This window comes from Botryllus schlosseri, chromosome 6 (genome assembly GCF_051294905.1).
Source record: "Botryllus schlosseri isolate E-star chromosome 6, Bs_hap1, whole genome shotgun sequence".
NCBI lineage: Eukaryota > Metazoa > Chordata > Ascidiacea > Stolidobranchia > Styelidae > Botryllus > Botryllus schlosseri.
Window position 1 is genome coordinate 6,449,895 of NC_137241.1, and position 17,960 is coordinate 6,467,854.

General features: G+C 40.9%; 2 protein-coding genes across 3 annotated transcripts in view; one reads left to right on the top strand and one right to left on the bottom strand.

Moving 5' to 3' along the window:
- LOC145440732 (WD repeat domain phosphoinositide-interacting protein 2-like) overlaps window positions 1–17,960 on the bottom strand; it is a 227,720-nt gene that overhangs the window by 55,851 nt on the left and 153,909 nt on the right. The window lies entirely within an intron of this gene.
- The window catches only part of LOC145440738 (ryncolin-1-like), a 154,862-nt gene that overhangs the window by 2,104 nt on the left and 134,798 nt on the right, over window positions 1–17,960 (top strand). The window contains exons 4-5 of one of the 2 annotated variants that reach the window (XM_080318480.1): window positions 167–263; window positions 4,976–5,507. In XM_080318480.1, the coding sequence (XP_080174606.1) occupies window positions 167–263; window positions 4,976–5,288 (410 nt within the window). In that variant the 3' untranslated portion in view covers window positions 5,289–5,507. Of the gene's footprint in view, window positions 1–166; window positions 264–4,975; window positions 5,508–17,960 lie in introns of those variants that run through there. The other variant, XM_080318479.1, reaches the window with a different exon arrangement.

Genomic DNA, 17,960 nt, shown 5'->3' on the forward strand with positions numbered 1-17,960 from the left:
GCAATGTAAAGAATAGCCCATATACCCAGTACCCAAATAGCGTCGCTGGTTTCTGGAATCAACTGCAACTGGTGCGATTTTGAATTGATTCGTTAATTTTTTAAAATAGACTTCATCGTTGTCAAAAAGTCGGAACTATATTTGTTACATTTGCTTTCTACTGCAGGTCTGGAAAAGTTACACCAACTCACTAATTCTGGAAGCCGCGAGTTGAGAATCGATATGATTGCAAGAGATGGAGCACATTATACTGCAAAATACAGGTGACTGTATGATTTGTTGATGAGGTATAGCTGCGGTTGGCTGGTTCTGCGATGGAGTTTCACCCCGACAGGAGAGAACAAAAACAAACTTGGGAAAGGGTAAACTAAGTATATGGTATCAAGTGATCTTGTGATTATTCCATGACGTCCCATGAGATATGGAAGCAGGGTGGCCAACTTCTGCGTAGCCACGTCTTGCCTCACGTAATTTAGCAATCAAAACTTTGATTAGCTTCATTAGCATGACCAAGACATTCGGGAAGTTGGTGACTTGCAAATCAACAATGTCGACGCATTGGCGTAGCCATCAGGTAAATGGACCATCCCTCACATTTCCGTAAATCGTTGTAAATCAACACAAAGTGGAGTATTTTACATTGATTTAACCCAGTGGTTCTCAAACAGGGAGGTGTGAAACCATCCGAAGGGGAGCGCGAAGCTCCGTTCGAATGAAAATTTTTTTCGCGCTCTACGCGATTTACCTGCAATTCATAGTTATTGCTCCGTGTACAGTCCGCATTTCATATTTGACAATTCTCTCATCAACCGTCATAACCATCCACACCATCAAACTATCCGTTGGGATTGCCAACATTCTGGTTGCATTTAGTGATATGACGATAAGTGATTAACCTGTATTTATTCGCGCTTCGAGCGGCTATCTAGATTTCTTTCTTCTAGAAACCCTCTCGAAAAATTAAAGTGATTCAATTCTTTTCATTAAGCGTATGCAATATTCCATCTAATTTTTGACGCGTCTGCGCACACTCACCAACTCACTGCGCAGACCCTTTGACAACAGTGCGTAGCGACTGAAAAAGGTCATCACTTCAGATTTTTTGTGCGCAGAGGCCGTGCCAGCACTGCGCATTTGCGCACGTGCGCAGCTTAGAGGGAACAGTGCGTATGAGTGTATTTGCAGTTACTATATCAGTGCTCTGCAATTTTTTTCGTCTTGATACACCCTTTTAATGTTTACTCGAAACTCGTTCACTCCTGACCACATAACACACTGATTCCGTATATTAGGCGTAATCCAGGGGTGACCCTTTTGCTATAAACGGTCGTGTATTGATTACATATATAGCATAAGCCGCTTTCCGGCGGAGAATCGTCATGGCCAATCTGGACGTCATATACTCATGAAAAAATTGGCTACTGGGAACTTCGCACCGCGGAAAACCCGTGTGGTATTCTGTGCCATCACTGATTTGAGTATAAAAGTTTCTGATTGTAGAAGTAGCGCTCCTCGGCAGGGTTACTATATATTATGCACCAAAATCGCGATTAAATGCCAGGAAAAGTTATCGGGATTGCGTTTCTAGTGGCGCATGCAGTGTAAAAATTTTCCACTTAGAAAATTAATTTCGTTGATAATATTGGTTCTTTTATATATTATTTTCAAGTATTTATCCATTCTCAGCCCACTTGATCATAGAGCTGATGGAAGGGGTGTCTTCGAAAATTTCGGGCACAAAATTAATGATAATGCATTTTCTGGTTTTTATTAATCACTTTGTTGAACTGCCATCGGGATAGTAGGCATAGGTTAAATCAGTGGTTATACCCTTTTTCATGCAGCGCCCCATACGAAAATTGCCGGGGTATGGCGCCCCGCATATTTTAAGGACGGTAGTAAAGACAAGGGGTAGGAATTCGAAGTACGGTCAGTTTTTTCAGGTTGGGAATTCAGTATTGGAAATAGCTTGAATCGCGCCCGAGGACCACTCGATTGATTAACGCTATGATAATTCTATGTGCTATATTCGGGATCGAATCAAGGTTGTTATAACAACCATCGGGCCGGGCTCATACCATCTGCTGGTCGATTAACTACAGCATTAATGTATTCCAAACAAAGCAACCCATTTTATATTACGTTCATGTAAGGTTGAGGGTCAAAACACTAAACAGTGTCATCCTTTATGATACGATGAAGAAATATTCTGAAGATTTAATTCTGCAGCTCTCAAATACAAATATATTTAGTTATAATCATTTCGATCACAAAGCTTCAAAGCTTCTTTAATGTACAAAGGGCTCTTACTCTTAAAGAGTAACAGTGCCTCTTTCGTCGATTTCGACACGCTGTTAGCTGCGAGATAAAATACCTAGTTCGAAACATTTTGTGGATATTAACGTGAGGTAGCGTACTCGCCATTAATTTTTCATGAATTATAATAATAAACCCACTGCCTACATGGAAACATTTTGCAAACATTGTCGGCATATATTTTGCGCGTAGAGCGACGAAAAAGTTCGAGATTTGACTGATTTTGTCGAATGTTAATTTGCAATAAGAACTCAGGGATACAGGCTATAGAACTGTTGTTGTACTATACAATCATATGTCCCTACTGCACCCTCTACCGCGACAACATTTTTCTTCAGCGCCCCCCATACCGATCCCTGAGCGTTTTCGCCCCCTTAAAAATCCATATCGCCCCTTGGGGAGCACTAGCGACAAGGTCCAAAAAACACTGCTCTAAATACATATTGGACGTGTCATATAAACATTTAGCGGATATTTCACGTACCACGACCATAGGTTAATATTTTACAACGTAACAAATATTGATCGGATATCAAAGCATTTGAGCAGTGTAGCCTAATTCGAGTTTTGGCATACTTCTTGTCAGTGTTGGGATGACTCGAGTCACCTTTTTCGTATGACTTGACTTGACTCGAGTCACTTTGGAAAAATGACTTGACTTGACTTGACTTGACTCGGAGCTTCGAAAATGTGCATTGACTCGTGACTCGGAGTAAAATTTACGAGTCAATTTCAAGTCATAAAGTAAACAGTGTCAAATACATCGCTGTATCTTGTGTATGTTCGTATTTCTCCATATGCGCCGGTGTCACTTGTGAGAGCAACCAGTCATTCAACGATTCTACGTTACACTAATCCTCCATTGTTACATCACAAATAAACTGACCGCAAACGAAACGATCACAGCTTACGTTGTCGAAGTAGTAGTAGAAGATTGATCTAAATAGCAATGTGCCTCTGTTTCTTAGGCGGCACAATGCTTACGTTGCGCAGTGCTCACATTTACCAACCGTTATTATTTAAATCAAACAAATACGATCTGTGCGTTTATATTCTCACTGTCGTGTAGATATGGGTAGTACAGGCTATTGTATCGCATCAATTTGTTTCAACTTATCGAAGCTTCGCATTAGGTCCTATATTTTGGCTGATAATAACTGACTGTAGCATGAAGCTGTACAGTTACTCGCGTATTTTATTAGCAGTTTTAATAGTGCGCGAGGGATACAACGTCTTTTTACATGTATATTTACCTAGATATTTGTTACTTGATTCAAGATAAATGATCAATTAATCTATCTTTCACACAACTAGCAAAATGTATTGGCTTTGAATCATCACTCATACTTCGAAAATTCAATTTGACTAGAATTTTGACTTGACTCGTGACTTGACTTGACTTGACTCGACTTGACTCGAGTCACTTCCAAAAAACGAGTGACTTGACTTGACTCGAGTCACCTTTGAAAATCGATTGAATTGACTTGACTCGAGTCAAAATCTGCAATGACTCGAGATGACTCGTGACTCGAAGGTAGTGACTTGATCTCAACACTGCTCCTTGTAAGTAGGCTATTGATCATGTCATTACCAAAGTCAAATTGAATCAGCATTCGAATATTGAAACAGATCAACAGCAACTTAAATATAATAATTGTGCGATTGTAATACAAATGTCCGATCGCCGAAGAATCCATTGTTGTTACAGCTGTGGAGCGTACTCCTACTCACCTTCAATTGGCGATAATATCATCGATAAAGAGACCCAAACTGGCGCATGATGCAACTAACTAACTAGACATCAAGGGGGTAACAATATGCCAATGGTTGTCATACGGACCTGCACAGATAGCTAAACGCTACGCAACGCAAGCAACGACTTTTTGATATATTACTATTCTTCATGACATTTTGATAGTATATGTTGCGTCCCGTGATGGTACCAAGTCACGACGTTTTCAGTCACAACTCCTTCTCTGATTTTAACGTTTAACCCGTCTTAACTCGAGTCAATTTTATTTTATCAACCAATCAGTCCGAGTTCGAGTAATTATTAGAAAGGTCGCGCCCAAGTCCAAATCACAATTTTCAGTCACGAATAATCAGCGGGTCATATTTTATCATCGTGATCCGGTAATGTGACATCTTTATATCTGATCTTCCATTGCATGGTATCTTTTAAAAGTGCTGTGATAGCGAAGTTTGATGAGTAGTTTCAGGTTTTTGGAGTAGTTTAAAAATGAATTTTAAGCTCTCAAATCAGAAATATGATATGTGCCAGGTAAAGATTCTCCAATACTTGAAAATCCCAAATGCCGACGCGACCGCACAAAATTGTTCTCGCGGGTCGCGTGTTTGAGACCACTGATCTAGGGGAAAACTGAACAGTCCTGCAGTCACATGCTTCGAATCTATCCGTCAGTAACTAAAACCCACCGTTATGAGACAATGACCTTCTTGTTAATATTATGTTTATCAAATCAAAAATCAAAGGACATAACATCTGCACAAAATAACAAATCATTATAATATGTTCAAATGACTTGTGGCACAGTGAAAAAGTATTGGTATATATCGGAGTTGATTTTTCATTTTCCACATATCGATTACGCATTGCTTGCAGATAAACTGGCTGGATGACTCTCGATTTCCCTTGCAGTACGTTCAGGATTGGCTCGAGTCACGACAACTACAGATTAGACGTTGGTGGGTATTCTGGAAACATGAGTGGCAGTGGATTCATGTACAATAACAACAGAGAATTTACAACTCGAGATGCGGATCATGATGGTTGGAGTTCTGGCAATTGTGCAATTGATGATTATCACGGTGCATCTATTGACGGTGGATGGTGGTATGTTTACTGCAGCTATTTATATATCAATGGATTATTCGAGAACATGAGATGGTATGGCGCAGCTGGCAGGATAAATCTGCGATTCACCGAGATGAAGATTCGGAAAACTGCATAACGTGGACCGCAGCAGCTAATGCGTTAATTATTATGGTGGTATCATTTAAAGTGTTAGCAACCATCCACTTATTCACGCGACCCATATTTGAAAAATATTGAACCTGGAAATATATTGCAATCCGAATAATTTTGATCATCAAAATATTATGTTATGAAAACGTGCGTTTACATCAACTCATCGATAACATGACGAACATGAGAAAGGTGGTTGATGCAGTCCGGTGCCGGGAAAGGGATGTACTAGCAGGGCATTGGAGCAGCCGTAAATTTTAACTGCTCCCGCTCCGGCGCTTTCTTCTATCATACATTACTTCCGGCTCCAGCTCCGGGGCCGCATTATCACCACTGCTACGGCTCCAGCTCCGGCTCCGGCTCTGAAAACTATCGAAGGAGTCTGTCTATATCGCAGGAGTGGGCAACCCGCGGGGTGCGGGCCATATGTGAACAGCGAGAAGGTTTTGAGTAGCCCGCGAGCTAATCTCCCATTATAATATCGAAATCCTGTTATATTATCGAAATTGAATTGCTCTGGCAAGGCCAACCAAAAATATGATTAGTCTGGCCGCAACACTTGGGATGTTGATGACTAAAATATCCGTTTTTACGCATTGGCAGATCCAGGGTCCAGTCACATTTTTAGTAAATCGTCGTACATTACAATAAACTAAAATAGTATAGTAAAATGTTTCTTCCCGCTTCGCGTGTTTAATTGTCACACGATTTCTTTCTTTGTAGCCTACCCCCACCTGAAAATGAAAAAACGCCTGATTTAGCCGATTGAGTCTAACTATATTCGTAATTACGAGATAAAGTATTTTCGCGTTTGCGCTCGCAGAAAGATCGTTAGCCAGACTGTTTAAAGTCAAGTGTACCTGTTTGATGCTGGTGTGATGACCTTCATGGTCTTATCGTTCATTCCTACCTAATACCGAATACTGTGCAAGCATATTTTCTGTACCACCACCACTGTCGTGTGTTATGTATATTTTGGTTGGATGAAAATAAAGACTCTCTCTCTCGGCGATGAAATGTAGGCACAAAATGATTGTCGTATATTAGCGGAAATCCTCTATATCGATATGTCCAGATGCCAAATAGTCCTGTCCTTGCAAACTGAGCGCAGTGGGCGGTATACCGTCCACCCGCAATATACCCAAATAATAATAATATTAACTTCGAAAATTTTACGCGCCTGGCACGGCTAGTGGGCAGCGCACTCGTTCGTCAATTTCATGTGGCCCTTTAGCCGAAAAGGTTGGCCACGCCTGGTCTATATAGATTACTAATTTACCCGTAGGTTAGTTATCTATAGTAATCTAGAGTCTGTCACCCGTCAGTAACATCGGATGCAGCAAGGAGAACATAGGTGCCGCCGTACCGGCTTGTGACGACATAATGAATACTTGTCAATTGTCGATAACATCATAGTTGCACTAGAACGCACTAACTCCGTGCCATTGCTGTGTACAGCATTACAATTCTGGTGCGGCGTTTTAACACTGGCACTGTATTCGTTAACATTAAGCCATACAGCTCAATTCAATTTTTAAATGTGCGATTATTATTCAACTGTAACTGTAGTAAGAGCAATATGGGCGGATATAACAACGTGGTCAAGAGAAATTCGATTTGGCCAATGGTTTGACGTTCGATATTGGTTAGGCTTACCCAGTGTTGGGACCAAGTCAGTACCTTCGAGTCACGAGTCATTTCGAGTCACTGCACATTTTGACTCGAGTCAAGTCAAGTCAATCAATTTTCGAAAGTGACTCGAGTCAAGTCAAGTCACCCGATTTTTGGAGGTGACTCGAGTCAAGTCGAGTCAAGTCAAGTCAAGTCACGAGTCAAGTCACAATTCAAGTTGCCTTTTCGAAGTATGGGGCATGATTACGTTATTGCATTGATTTAGCTGTCTGAAATGCAGATTGAGTAGTCATTGATTCTGAACCGATGAACGAATGAAAAGTTAAATATACACGCTGTATCGCTCACATATATGTAGAACTGTTAAACTACATGGGTAATTGCATAGCCTCAGTGTATAGTTCGCAGCAGAATAGAGAATAGAGAAACGAATTGACAAGATGCAATACATTACCCTCTTTCAAATTGATTTGATACAATTCGAGCCTGCGCCAATGATTGAGAACTATATAAACTATATTCGAATTCAATATCAATAAAACAAGAGGCTTGGTTAAGGTAAGAACAGAAATAGACATTTTGCTGTTAAATTATTTTACCATAAGTTTACGACAACGTAAGCTGTAAGCTTCGATGACTTCGTTTGCGGTCAATATATTTGTGAGAGAACAATGGTGGCTCATTTAATCATTGAATTATTGAATGATTACTCACTCCCACGGGTTACGCTAGCGTTTCGCGAACAATTCGACCATATGCAAGAAACAGTGATTTTTATCGACACCGATTACTTGATGACTTGAAATTGACTCGTGAATTTTGCTCCGAGTCACGAGTCAATCCACATTTCTGACACGGCGAGTCAAGTCAAGTCAAGTCATTTTAGCAAAGTGACTCGAGTCAAGTCAAGTCATACGAAAAGGTGACTCGAGTCTAACTCGAGTCAAGTCATGACTCGAGTCATCCCAACACTGGGCTTACCATATTTTGGAAATCTAAAACGAGGACACTTTTTCAGAAATTTGCAACTTGCAAAACCGGAGTAGAACTCTCAAAAACCGGTGAATTTTTCCCACTTTGTGATCGGTTGACTAAAACGAAAAAAAGGTCATCTTTTCCGCTCATAGCTCAAAATACCGTTTTTCTCTCCACATTGCCAGGTGGATGACTAAAAAAAAAAAAAAAAAAAAGTCATCTTTTCGCTCAGAGCTAAAATCACCGTTTTTCACTCCGAAATACCCGCTGGAGCTTCACTTCTGTGCTAATTTGCGTCATATCACTCGCAATTTGCTCTAAATCTGACCTAAAATTTCAAAAAAGAGGACAAAATCTCAAAAAAGAGGACAAAAGGGCGTAGGGCGTAGGCGAGGACACTTTCAAAAAAGTCAAAAAAGAGGACAAATCCTCTTAAAAGAGGACGTATGATAAGCCTAATATTGGTGCACTCGTTACCAGTCTGATTATCTGAAGATAATATTTTCCGGTTGAAACAAATCGAATAATCGAATTAAACACTGTGCCATGCACATTGCGCCATGCCCATAACGAATTAAACTATGCAGTATGCACATTGCACATTTACAAGTCACAGTGCGCGAAAATCCGGGAATACTAGAGTATCAAGCAGACATCAAGAATGAATTAACGAAACAGATGATTACAAATTTGAAATCGCGCATCAAATCAGTAATTTGTCTCCAACCTAAAATACCATGGGGTTTTGGGCTACTCTTCTGCCATCCCCTAGCTAGGCTATTTACGCTCGAAAATCCTTACTGGAGTGAATGACGATGATGCGCAGTAATGAATTCCAATTAGCATGCATACTCAATAACATTGTCCAATTTCGCGGCCCGATTAAAGAACTATCACGAAAGAACGAGTATTTGCTTATCCGAATCATAGCAACGATAAGATGGAATTTCTCGGCTCGTGCTCGTCATATCGACATGTGCAACGAAATCACGTTTTTATCCTCTCTCCTAGGGATGGTGTGAACGTGAGGTTCACGTTCGCGTTCTGTGTGTGAACCTCGTAAATTTGGAGGTTCACGTTCACAATAGAACCTTGATAGGTTCTGCACTGTGAACCTTTTTCATATATTTCAATTTTCACTTCATTATTACATCTTTGGTTCGAATTTATTGCATTTCAACTGCGGACCACTCTATGCACGGCGCTGGCAGCTTAAAAATATCAACACTAAACGACCATGCACCTTGACAATCTCAAAAATTTTACTTGCTTTGTTTGCTCGAAATATCCAGCTTTCCGGTTGTGAATATTTAGTGACTCTCTGCTGTGGTATTGACCCGCAATCACACGACATCACGAGCGAAATACACTACATGTAGTCAGCGAATGATGCATATCCAACCAATAAATGAGATTGACATCGTTTTCTGATGTAACAAATATAGCGGGTTTACTGTATCATTAAAACCAAATCCGTGCGATTGAGGTGTTGGCTACAGCTGTATAACTTGTGAGGTAATATCAGTAGTAGGGATGGTGTGAACCCCTGAAAGGTTCAGGTTCGTGTGAACGCGAACCTTTTTAAAAGGTTCTGTGTGAACACGAACGTGAACCTCATGACGTCACGTGACGTCATATTGCTAATTCCAACCCTATCTTTCAATGAAGTGATAGCCTATATTAATGTAGACGATACCTAGCGACGACTTGGGCCACATAATGCAACAATTCTGAAGTACTTATTGGTGTTTTAAACGTCGCTAAATGTATCAACTGAGGCAATCAAAGGATATATAATCCTACCATAAAATCAATATCTTTCGTCGCTTTGCCAACAATGTCGACGAGGACTTACCATAGGGAATATACGCTTATCCCTTATCGGTCTAGGCCAGACCGGACAATGTATTCAGTGTCTATGAGTATTGCTACATTGATATTGATCAGAGTGTAAAATGGGTTTCTATATTTGCTACCGATATTAATGATACAGTAAAGATATGAAGTCCAGAGTGACCCCATACGCCTTCTCGAATTTTTATATCAGAAAACGATATCAATCTTATTGATTGGTTGAATAAGTATCCTTCGCTGACTACGTATTTCGCTCGTGATGTTGTGTGATTGCGGGTCAAACTCACGGCAGAGAGTCACTAAATATTCACAAACGGAAAACTGGATAATTCGAGCAAACTTTTGTAACAAAGCAAGTAAAACATTTGAGATTGTCAAGGTGTATGCTCGTTTAGTGTTGATTTTGAATGCTGCCAGCGCCATGCATGGAGTGGCCCGCAGTTCAAATGCAATAAATTTGAACCAATGATGTTATAATGAAGTGAAAATTGCAATATATGAAAAAGGTTCACAGTGCAGAACCTACCAAGGTTCTGTTGTGAACGCGAACCTCTAAATTTCTGAGGTTCACACACAGAACGCGAACGTGAACCTCACGTTCACACCATCCCTAATCAGTAGCAAGTATAGAAACCTGTTTTACACTTTGCTCAATATCAATGTAGCAATAACCAGACGCCGAATGCATTGTCTGGTCTGGCCTAGACTTTTAAGACGTAAGCTTACATTCCCTGGCAAGTCCTCGTCGAAATTGTCGGCAAAGCGTCGGAAGATATTGATTTTATGGGATTATTATATCATTTGATTGCCTCAGTTGATACATTTAGCGACGTTTAAAACGCAAATATGTAGCCTACTTCAGCATTGTGGCATTATGTGGCCCGAGTCATCGCTAGGTATCGTGTACATCAGTGGTTCTCAACCGCCGGTCCGCGGACCGGTGCCGGTCCGCGACGGCATTCCTGCCGGTCCGCGAGGTATAATACAATTTTATACTTCAATTTCAAGATGCAATGTTGAAAGCTTGTCCATTGATAGAATAAATAAAACATCAATTTTTAAAATAATTAAGAAGTTCGTGAGGTAACATTAGGGCTTGAAACATGTTCGATTTAACTTGACGTTCAAGACGTGTTATTTGGCGAGCGACAAGTACAGAACAGGTACGAGCTGACTCATCGCTATACAGCGCAGTTTGCGCGATCATTCGTTTTCGATTCATTCATTTTGTGTAGGATCGTATCTGGGGCACCCAAAACCACCCAATTGGAGAGGGGTCGAGCTTGAAAGTGCCCAAAATTATTTTGCAAATGAACCTAAATCATAGCGTATTTTTCTGAAACCTTTTCCAACATTTTTCGATTTCTTTTCGCGCTTTGCGCGATTTAGTGTCACTAAATGTCTTGCTTATTAGGTGCCCTTCTCCGAGACGTACGCATGATTTATAGAAATAGGCATTGCGGCGTCAGCCATTACCGCGCCACGACGTACCAACCCCTAATGAAGTATAGGCTAACATGGAACTCCGAAGGGTGTGCAAAAAATTCGGCAGCGAGAAAACCGATTCAGTCATGAATGATCGATAATATTCGGTATTGCCGCGATTAAGCTACATAAACTCTCTGCTTACGCCGAGTAGAATGAATGTGCTCACAAGTACAGGTGAAAACATTCACCGAACTGTAGGGTCTGGGGGTGAATCCCCCGGAAGTTTAGCTTATCTCCATGTGGGGGTTCAACACCAACGTTTTTGGGGTGGGCTAACGAAGTGCTTTTGCGGCCCGGATTTCCGGATGGCCGGTATAGTTGCTGTAAGGTGTTTTCCTCCGGCACACATTGTATTCGTAGTTGCTAGAGTAGCGTATGCGTCTGAAGTGGGCAATGAGTAAGGTAGCACGGCAAGGTGCTTGGTTCGACTTGGTGCTTGGTTCGAGTTGGCGTGGTCGGTTAAACCCACGGCCTTCGGCGCGAAAGACTGTAAACGACTCTCGGCGGTAGCACGTTTATCTGGATAAGACAATTTTACCTCGAGTCTGCAGACTGACTACCACAAAATCACATGGATGTTATCATGAAGATAATTAATTACGATCGAAACCCTTTAAATGTCACTCTCTAGCACCATATAATTGCAAAAAACGGTTGCATACTTTACATTTTGGCTTCATTTCATTTTTCGAAGTGCACCGGTCCGCCAGACATTTTTTAAAATTTTACCGGTCCGCGAAGTGAAAAAGGTTGAGAACCACTGGTGTACATTAATATAGGCTATCCACTTCATTAAAAGATAGGGCTGTAATTAGCAATATGACCTCACGAGACGTCATGAGGTTCACGTCCGCGTTCACACAGAACCTTTCAAAAAGGTTCGCGTTCACACGAACCTGAACCTTTCAGAGGTTCACACCATCCCTACTCTCTCCCATTTCACGTAATACTTGCAAACCGTATACAATTGGCCAACAAGGTTGTGCTGATGATGAAATTGCGGGTATGCCGAATACCAACAATATTCACAGGCATATTTCGCATACCGAGGTTCGGCACTCATGTATGAAAATTGAACATTGAACATATGACTGCTCTGTTGTTAAATCCCCAGGAACATGGTGAGTCGAAAAAGGTAGCGCAATAGAGGAAAAGATTCTTAATTTCGCGAAGGCCCGCTGTTGAATTATGTGAGCTCAGCAGATATGGTTGTTGCATATATAATAGCATCTTATGAAATACGTCGGAGCCGGAGCTACCCCTCAAATAACTGGCTCCAGCTCCGGCTCCGGCTGAATTTTATGTAGAGCTCCCGCTCCGGCTCCGACTGAATTTTATGTAGAGCTCCGGCTCCAGCTCGGGTAAAAATGCACGGCTCCGGGGCTCCGGCTCCGGGCTCCGGCTCCGGCTCCAAAGCCCTGTGTACTAGCACTAGCGTTCTTGCCAATATTAGTCAATCATATATTTGAGAAGATGGTAAATGTTTTGGAAACAATAAGTGCAAGTGGATTTTCCTCCGAAATTCGTCATAGGCAGGCTTGACCCTATCGACTAGTATTCAAAAATCCGATGTTTTGGTCAGATATTATGATATTATAATCATCCAAGACAACTTCTGAACAAGGAAAGGTGTTCATATGACCTTTTCCACACATCACCAGTCTTGCCACGTGGTGTCTCAAATCTACTATGCCGTGTTTCGCGTTTGATAATTTTGCCACGGCCGACCGAATACCCAAAAAACTTCTCGTGAACCCGACTCCATACATATGGCACGTTGTCGATTCTCGGTACCGTATATCGGACATGCAAGTTTTATAGACAGGCGTTCAGTTAAACCACAATGACCTCGTGAGCCATTGAAAGATTTCAACAGGGTTGCTACTCAAGTAAAACTACAAGTAAATCCAGGTATGATAAGCAGGGCATGGTATGGTATGTTATGGAATGGGAAATTTCCATACTCCATACCAGCCTCAATCGTTCCATAACATACTTAACAATTTTCCATACCAGAGGAACATTCTTTCATGCCATATTTGGTACATTTTCCATACTTTCCCAGTTGCCCAACATCTCAGGTTATGTTTAATTTTTCATGTGTGGAAAGTGTCTGGCGTTTATATTGTGATTATTGTGGATGCAATTAACCATTGAAACAGCCTGATGAACCAATTCCATCCACAATTTCTTTGTTTAATATGTCAGCGATGTAGGTTGATAATCATAAACATAAAATATTCACAAGATTATTTGGGAATGACAACAAAGACTCCGGTTATGTAATGTCATGCAAAACTAGTGTGGCAACGCAGTCCCAGCAGTAACACGGAGATAGCATCTACAACAGTGGTTCCCAATGTTTTCGGTGACAGGGCCAAATTTAGAATTTCAGAGCACGGCCGGGGCCGCACGAACACCAAGGCAATGAAAGGAACCCAAAATAGTCACCAAAATATGAAAATTGGCATTGTTCCGATCATTCGCTTGACGCCATTGGCCATTGTGTTGCCGTGCTTCCGTTGTTCAGAACAATCAACCTTTGCTGGCTATTTCGGAGTAGTTTTATTGCCCTGGCGAGATTTCAATTCGTATTTTTTGAATCAGTGCGACACTTGCTTTCGACAAACACCGACATTTCAAAATATTCGGACGCTTGGGTCGCGAGCTATAGGACTACCAATTATGCTGCTTTTTGCCGGCTAAGCAGTACGCATCTCGGCGTATTCAATCGTGAGTTACTTGTTGCACATCTATCCGTAAATTAGTTATCAATACCCAGGGCCGTAACGGCACTTCGTCAGCCCCCCCAAAAAACGCTTCTCTTGCCCCCCCCCATAGGGCGATAAACAGAACTTCGAAGCCCCCAGACCCCTCAGGCCAAATGGCTGTTTACCGCTAATTATCATCTAAATCGGGTGTCCATTTTAGGCAGCCTATATCGACTAATCGCGCGAGGCGCGAAAAATTTCTATAATGCATGATTGAATCGGTCAATATAATCGGGCATTGCATATGGTATCAATTTTTATCCTCTCTCTGCTCACGTAATCAGATTGACCGGTTGAGCAGAGTGAGTTGTGTTTGAAAAGGTAGGACCACTCTATAATAATTAAACATCTTCGGGCGTATACCCGTTGGCAGGAACGAAACAGCACTTCGTCAGGCCCCCCAAAACACTTAGGTCTTGAGCTCGCATAGGGTGATAAACCGACCCCCCGTGCCGTTGTTCGCTTCTGCCACGAAATCAGGATCCCCGTTTAGTGAGCCAGCGTGGAGCGGGAAAATTTTCGATAATTCAAAATAAAATAGGTCAATAAGATCGGGAATTGCCTATATATTGCTATCAATTACTTTTCCTCTCTGCTCACGTAATCAGATTTACCGGTAGAGCTGTCTTGGAAACTGTAGGGCCCCTAAATAATAATTAAACATATTCGGACGGGCGGCCCCGTTGGTACGACTTTAGGACATGATGTTATTTGTTATTTCGAGACCTCCAGTCTGCTATATCAAGAAATATAGAATCGCCCAAACATACTACACTAAAAGATGCACACGATTTCAAATTGGTAGTTCTTCACTGGAATATGATTCTTCCCTGCGGGCTGGTAGTCTATTTGTCTCGTGACGTTCAGATTGCCAAGAGAGGAACATTCGGCGCCAGTCATTTCGGCGCATATGGTCAATTATACCTATATAAGTGATGAGCGGATAGTGCTTTTCGAGACTCCGAATCCCTCCGACAACTTTAGTGTCTGAGGAAAACTCCCTCCGACTCCGGAGACCTCAATCCCAGACTCCGAGATACTCCGATGAATCTCGTCAAGTATCCGAAACAGTGGGAAGCACGGTACACTTGGTAATGTGTTTTACTAAATTAATCTGATAATATGGTTGGCCTCATATAGTATTGTCTATTCTCCAGTCCCCAATTGCAGTGCAGATGGCTGATTTTTATGCACTTGGCAATCATTTTTGCATGTTATCCGTCATATTACAACTGTACAAGGTGTCAACTGTCTGTGTTTTGGTTTGTAATCATAATCAAAAGTGTATTCTGGTCAGCGCTATTCAAAGATATCGGAGACAAAAGTTACAATACTCCGAAATTCCCCGAAAAAATATCTTTAGTAAACTCCGACTCCGCTCCGACTGTCACAAAATCGGCAAAACTCCGCTCCGAATCCACTCCGACTCCGCTCCGATGCTCATCACTGACCTATATGTATTTTGAATATGCATAACGAAGTTTTCGGTCGGCGTAAGGGCAGTCCTTTTCGCCCAAGGTTTTCTCCCTGCCGATCGTTCTGGCACACTTCTTGGAGTCGCATATTACATGGCCTAAAACTTTATATGTCTTCGTGCGTCGTGGCGCGGTAATTGCCAACGCCTATATGCCCACTTCTATAAATCTTGCGTATTTTATCTTGGTATAAGAGTATCCAATAATTGAACTACTTGGAAACTTGAAATCGCACGCAGCGCGAAAAATCTTTGAAAAAGCTGCATAGAATTTCATAATATACTCTATAATTTATGCTAATTCACTAAAAAATTTTGGGCCCTCTTCGAGCTCGCTCCTCCAATTGGGGGGCTTGGGGAGCGGCAGTTACGGTCCTGTCAATACCTTTATCTATACCTATAGCTATAGGTACTGCCCGTTCAACTGGAAAGTTAGGGCACATTGCATTGAAACAGCAGTGACGTAATCTTAGCAGTCTACTCACAACTTTCCTGCAATCCTAATTGAAAACTCCAGACTCCAAGCCAAGCAAGAGTATTTAAGGGGGCACTTCTATTTAGAAATATTTTTTTTGTGTTTTTTTTTCTTCATCGATCTAGAACGGAAATTTCACGCTCTTTCCAAATATGTCCTTATTTTTATGATATTACAACTCCTTCTTATCCAAAACTAGTTTTATTTGGGGACCATTTTATAAAAAAAAAAGAATTACAGCCCAATTTTTGCTGCAGTCGTGTTCATTCTAATCCAACATTCGCGTTTGCTGGTGGAAGTAGCGCCACCTGGCGAAATCTCTCCTGTAGAGCTCGAAATGAGTGTTCTAGCCAGTCTGCCTTCATAAACTTGGCTGCTTCACAGACTCAGTAAACAGGCGAGGTGAGGCTGTTTTTTTTTTCATTTATTTTTTGATTTGTTGACTGATAACTGACCATATTGGGTAGCATTTATTGTATGCTTATAAATAAGTGTTCTAGCATGTATGCTTTCATATACTTGGCTGCTTCATTTATTCAGTACCAAGGAAATGGTCGAGATGGAGGTTGTGTGTTTTCCTATTTCAGCTGTTTTTATTCATTGACTGCTGACTGACAATATTGGGTAATATTTATTGTTTCAGGATAACTGTCTTGGATTGGTTTTCATTTCTAGCTATCAATTTGCCTAGAATGAGTCGATCAAGGAAATTTAGAGTTTAGAAGAATCTTTGAAATGGAAAGATGCATTGGTGGATTCACCAAATCCCAAAATGAGTCATTCGTCGTGACCATAGGGACAAGGCGCCTGAAGAATAAGTACTTATGAACTATGGCAGTAAAACGTGCTGTAGCTACGTCCGTACTGAACTGGAATATTGGATGTAGTGGGTACTTGAGTGTTCTTGAAAGCCTAAACTTGCTAGTGAACACTTTCACAAAAATGAAACTGGTTTGAAGGACAAAAAAAGTAAGACTGCATCTCGACGGTCTTTCGCTGTGAAAAATTGAAAGAGTTCAAGACTCCTAAGACACATCAGACTATGTGCCTGGCGGCTATTAATGCTCAGGTTGTGTTATATATGGTTCAATGTGTGATGCAAATCAACTAATATGGTCATTGATGTCATGATCAGTGTTCTTATCCTTGTTTTTCGAAGTTATTGTGGTTTTATTTTTTCAAACGCGATTTTCTCAAAATATACTTTTTCTGCACAAAAATTGTATCTCCTCTGCACCTGCTTGTTCGATTCATCTGAAATTTTGTACAAATGATGGTTAGGGTATGTATAATAAAATGATTGAGCGTTTTCTCAAAATTTTGTCCAGAAAAATTTTTACAGAGGAAAGAATTTTGAAAAAAATGAAAATTTAGGGTTCGCTGACAAAAAATATCATAAATTTTATTAGAAGACCTATTTTTGAAAATCCCTCAATTGTTTTGTAGATATATATATGTACTATTACTACAGTAATATTTGAAGGAAAATCTTGAAAGACTTTTGAGTTTTTAGGATTTTTAATACGCGTGTTCAATATTTTCATTATTTTTTGAGTAAGTGTACCGGTGGGGTACATGCTCATGGTACAACATAAAGACCATATTTGGAAAGGAAATTTCCTGCCCTTTCCAGCAATGTATGAATCATGGGGCTCGCATCTACCTTTACGAATTCATGACTACAAACGTGAACACCTAAAAAAATCATTTTCAAATAGAAGTGCCCCCTTAATAAATATAATTTTTTTTCACAAATCGATTTCTCAATATTTTTGTGGGGGCCGCAAGAAGGCTAGCTGGGGGCCGCATGCGGTCCTCAGGGCCACGGTTGGGAATCACTGATCTGCAAAATTACACAAAATAAATATATTGTTCCATTAGCACAGTGGTCGGGAACCTATGGCTCGCGAGTCATATAGGGCCCTTTTGGGTGTAACATATGGATCTTTGAATTTTTTATATTTTGTACCTAATTTATCAATATTGCAG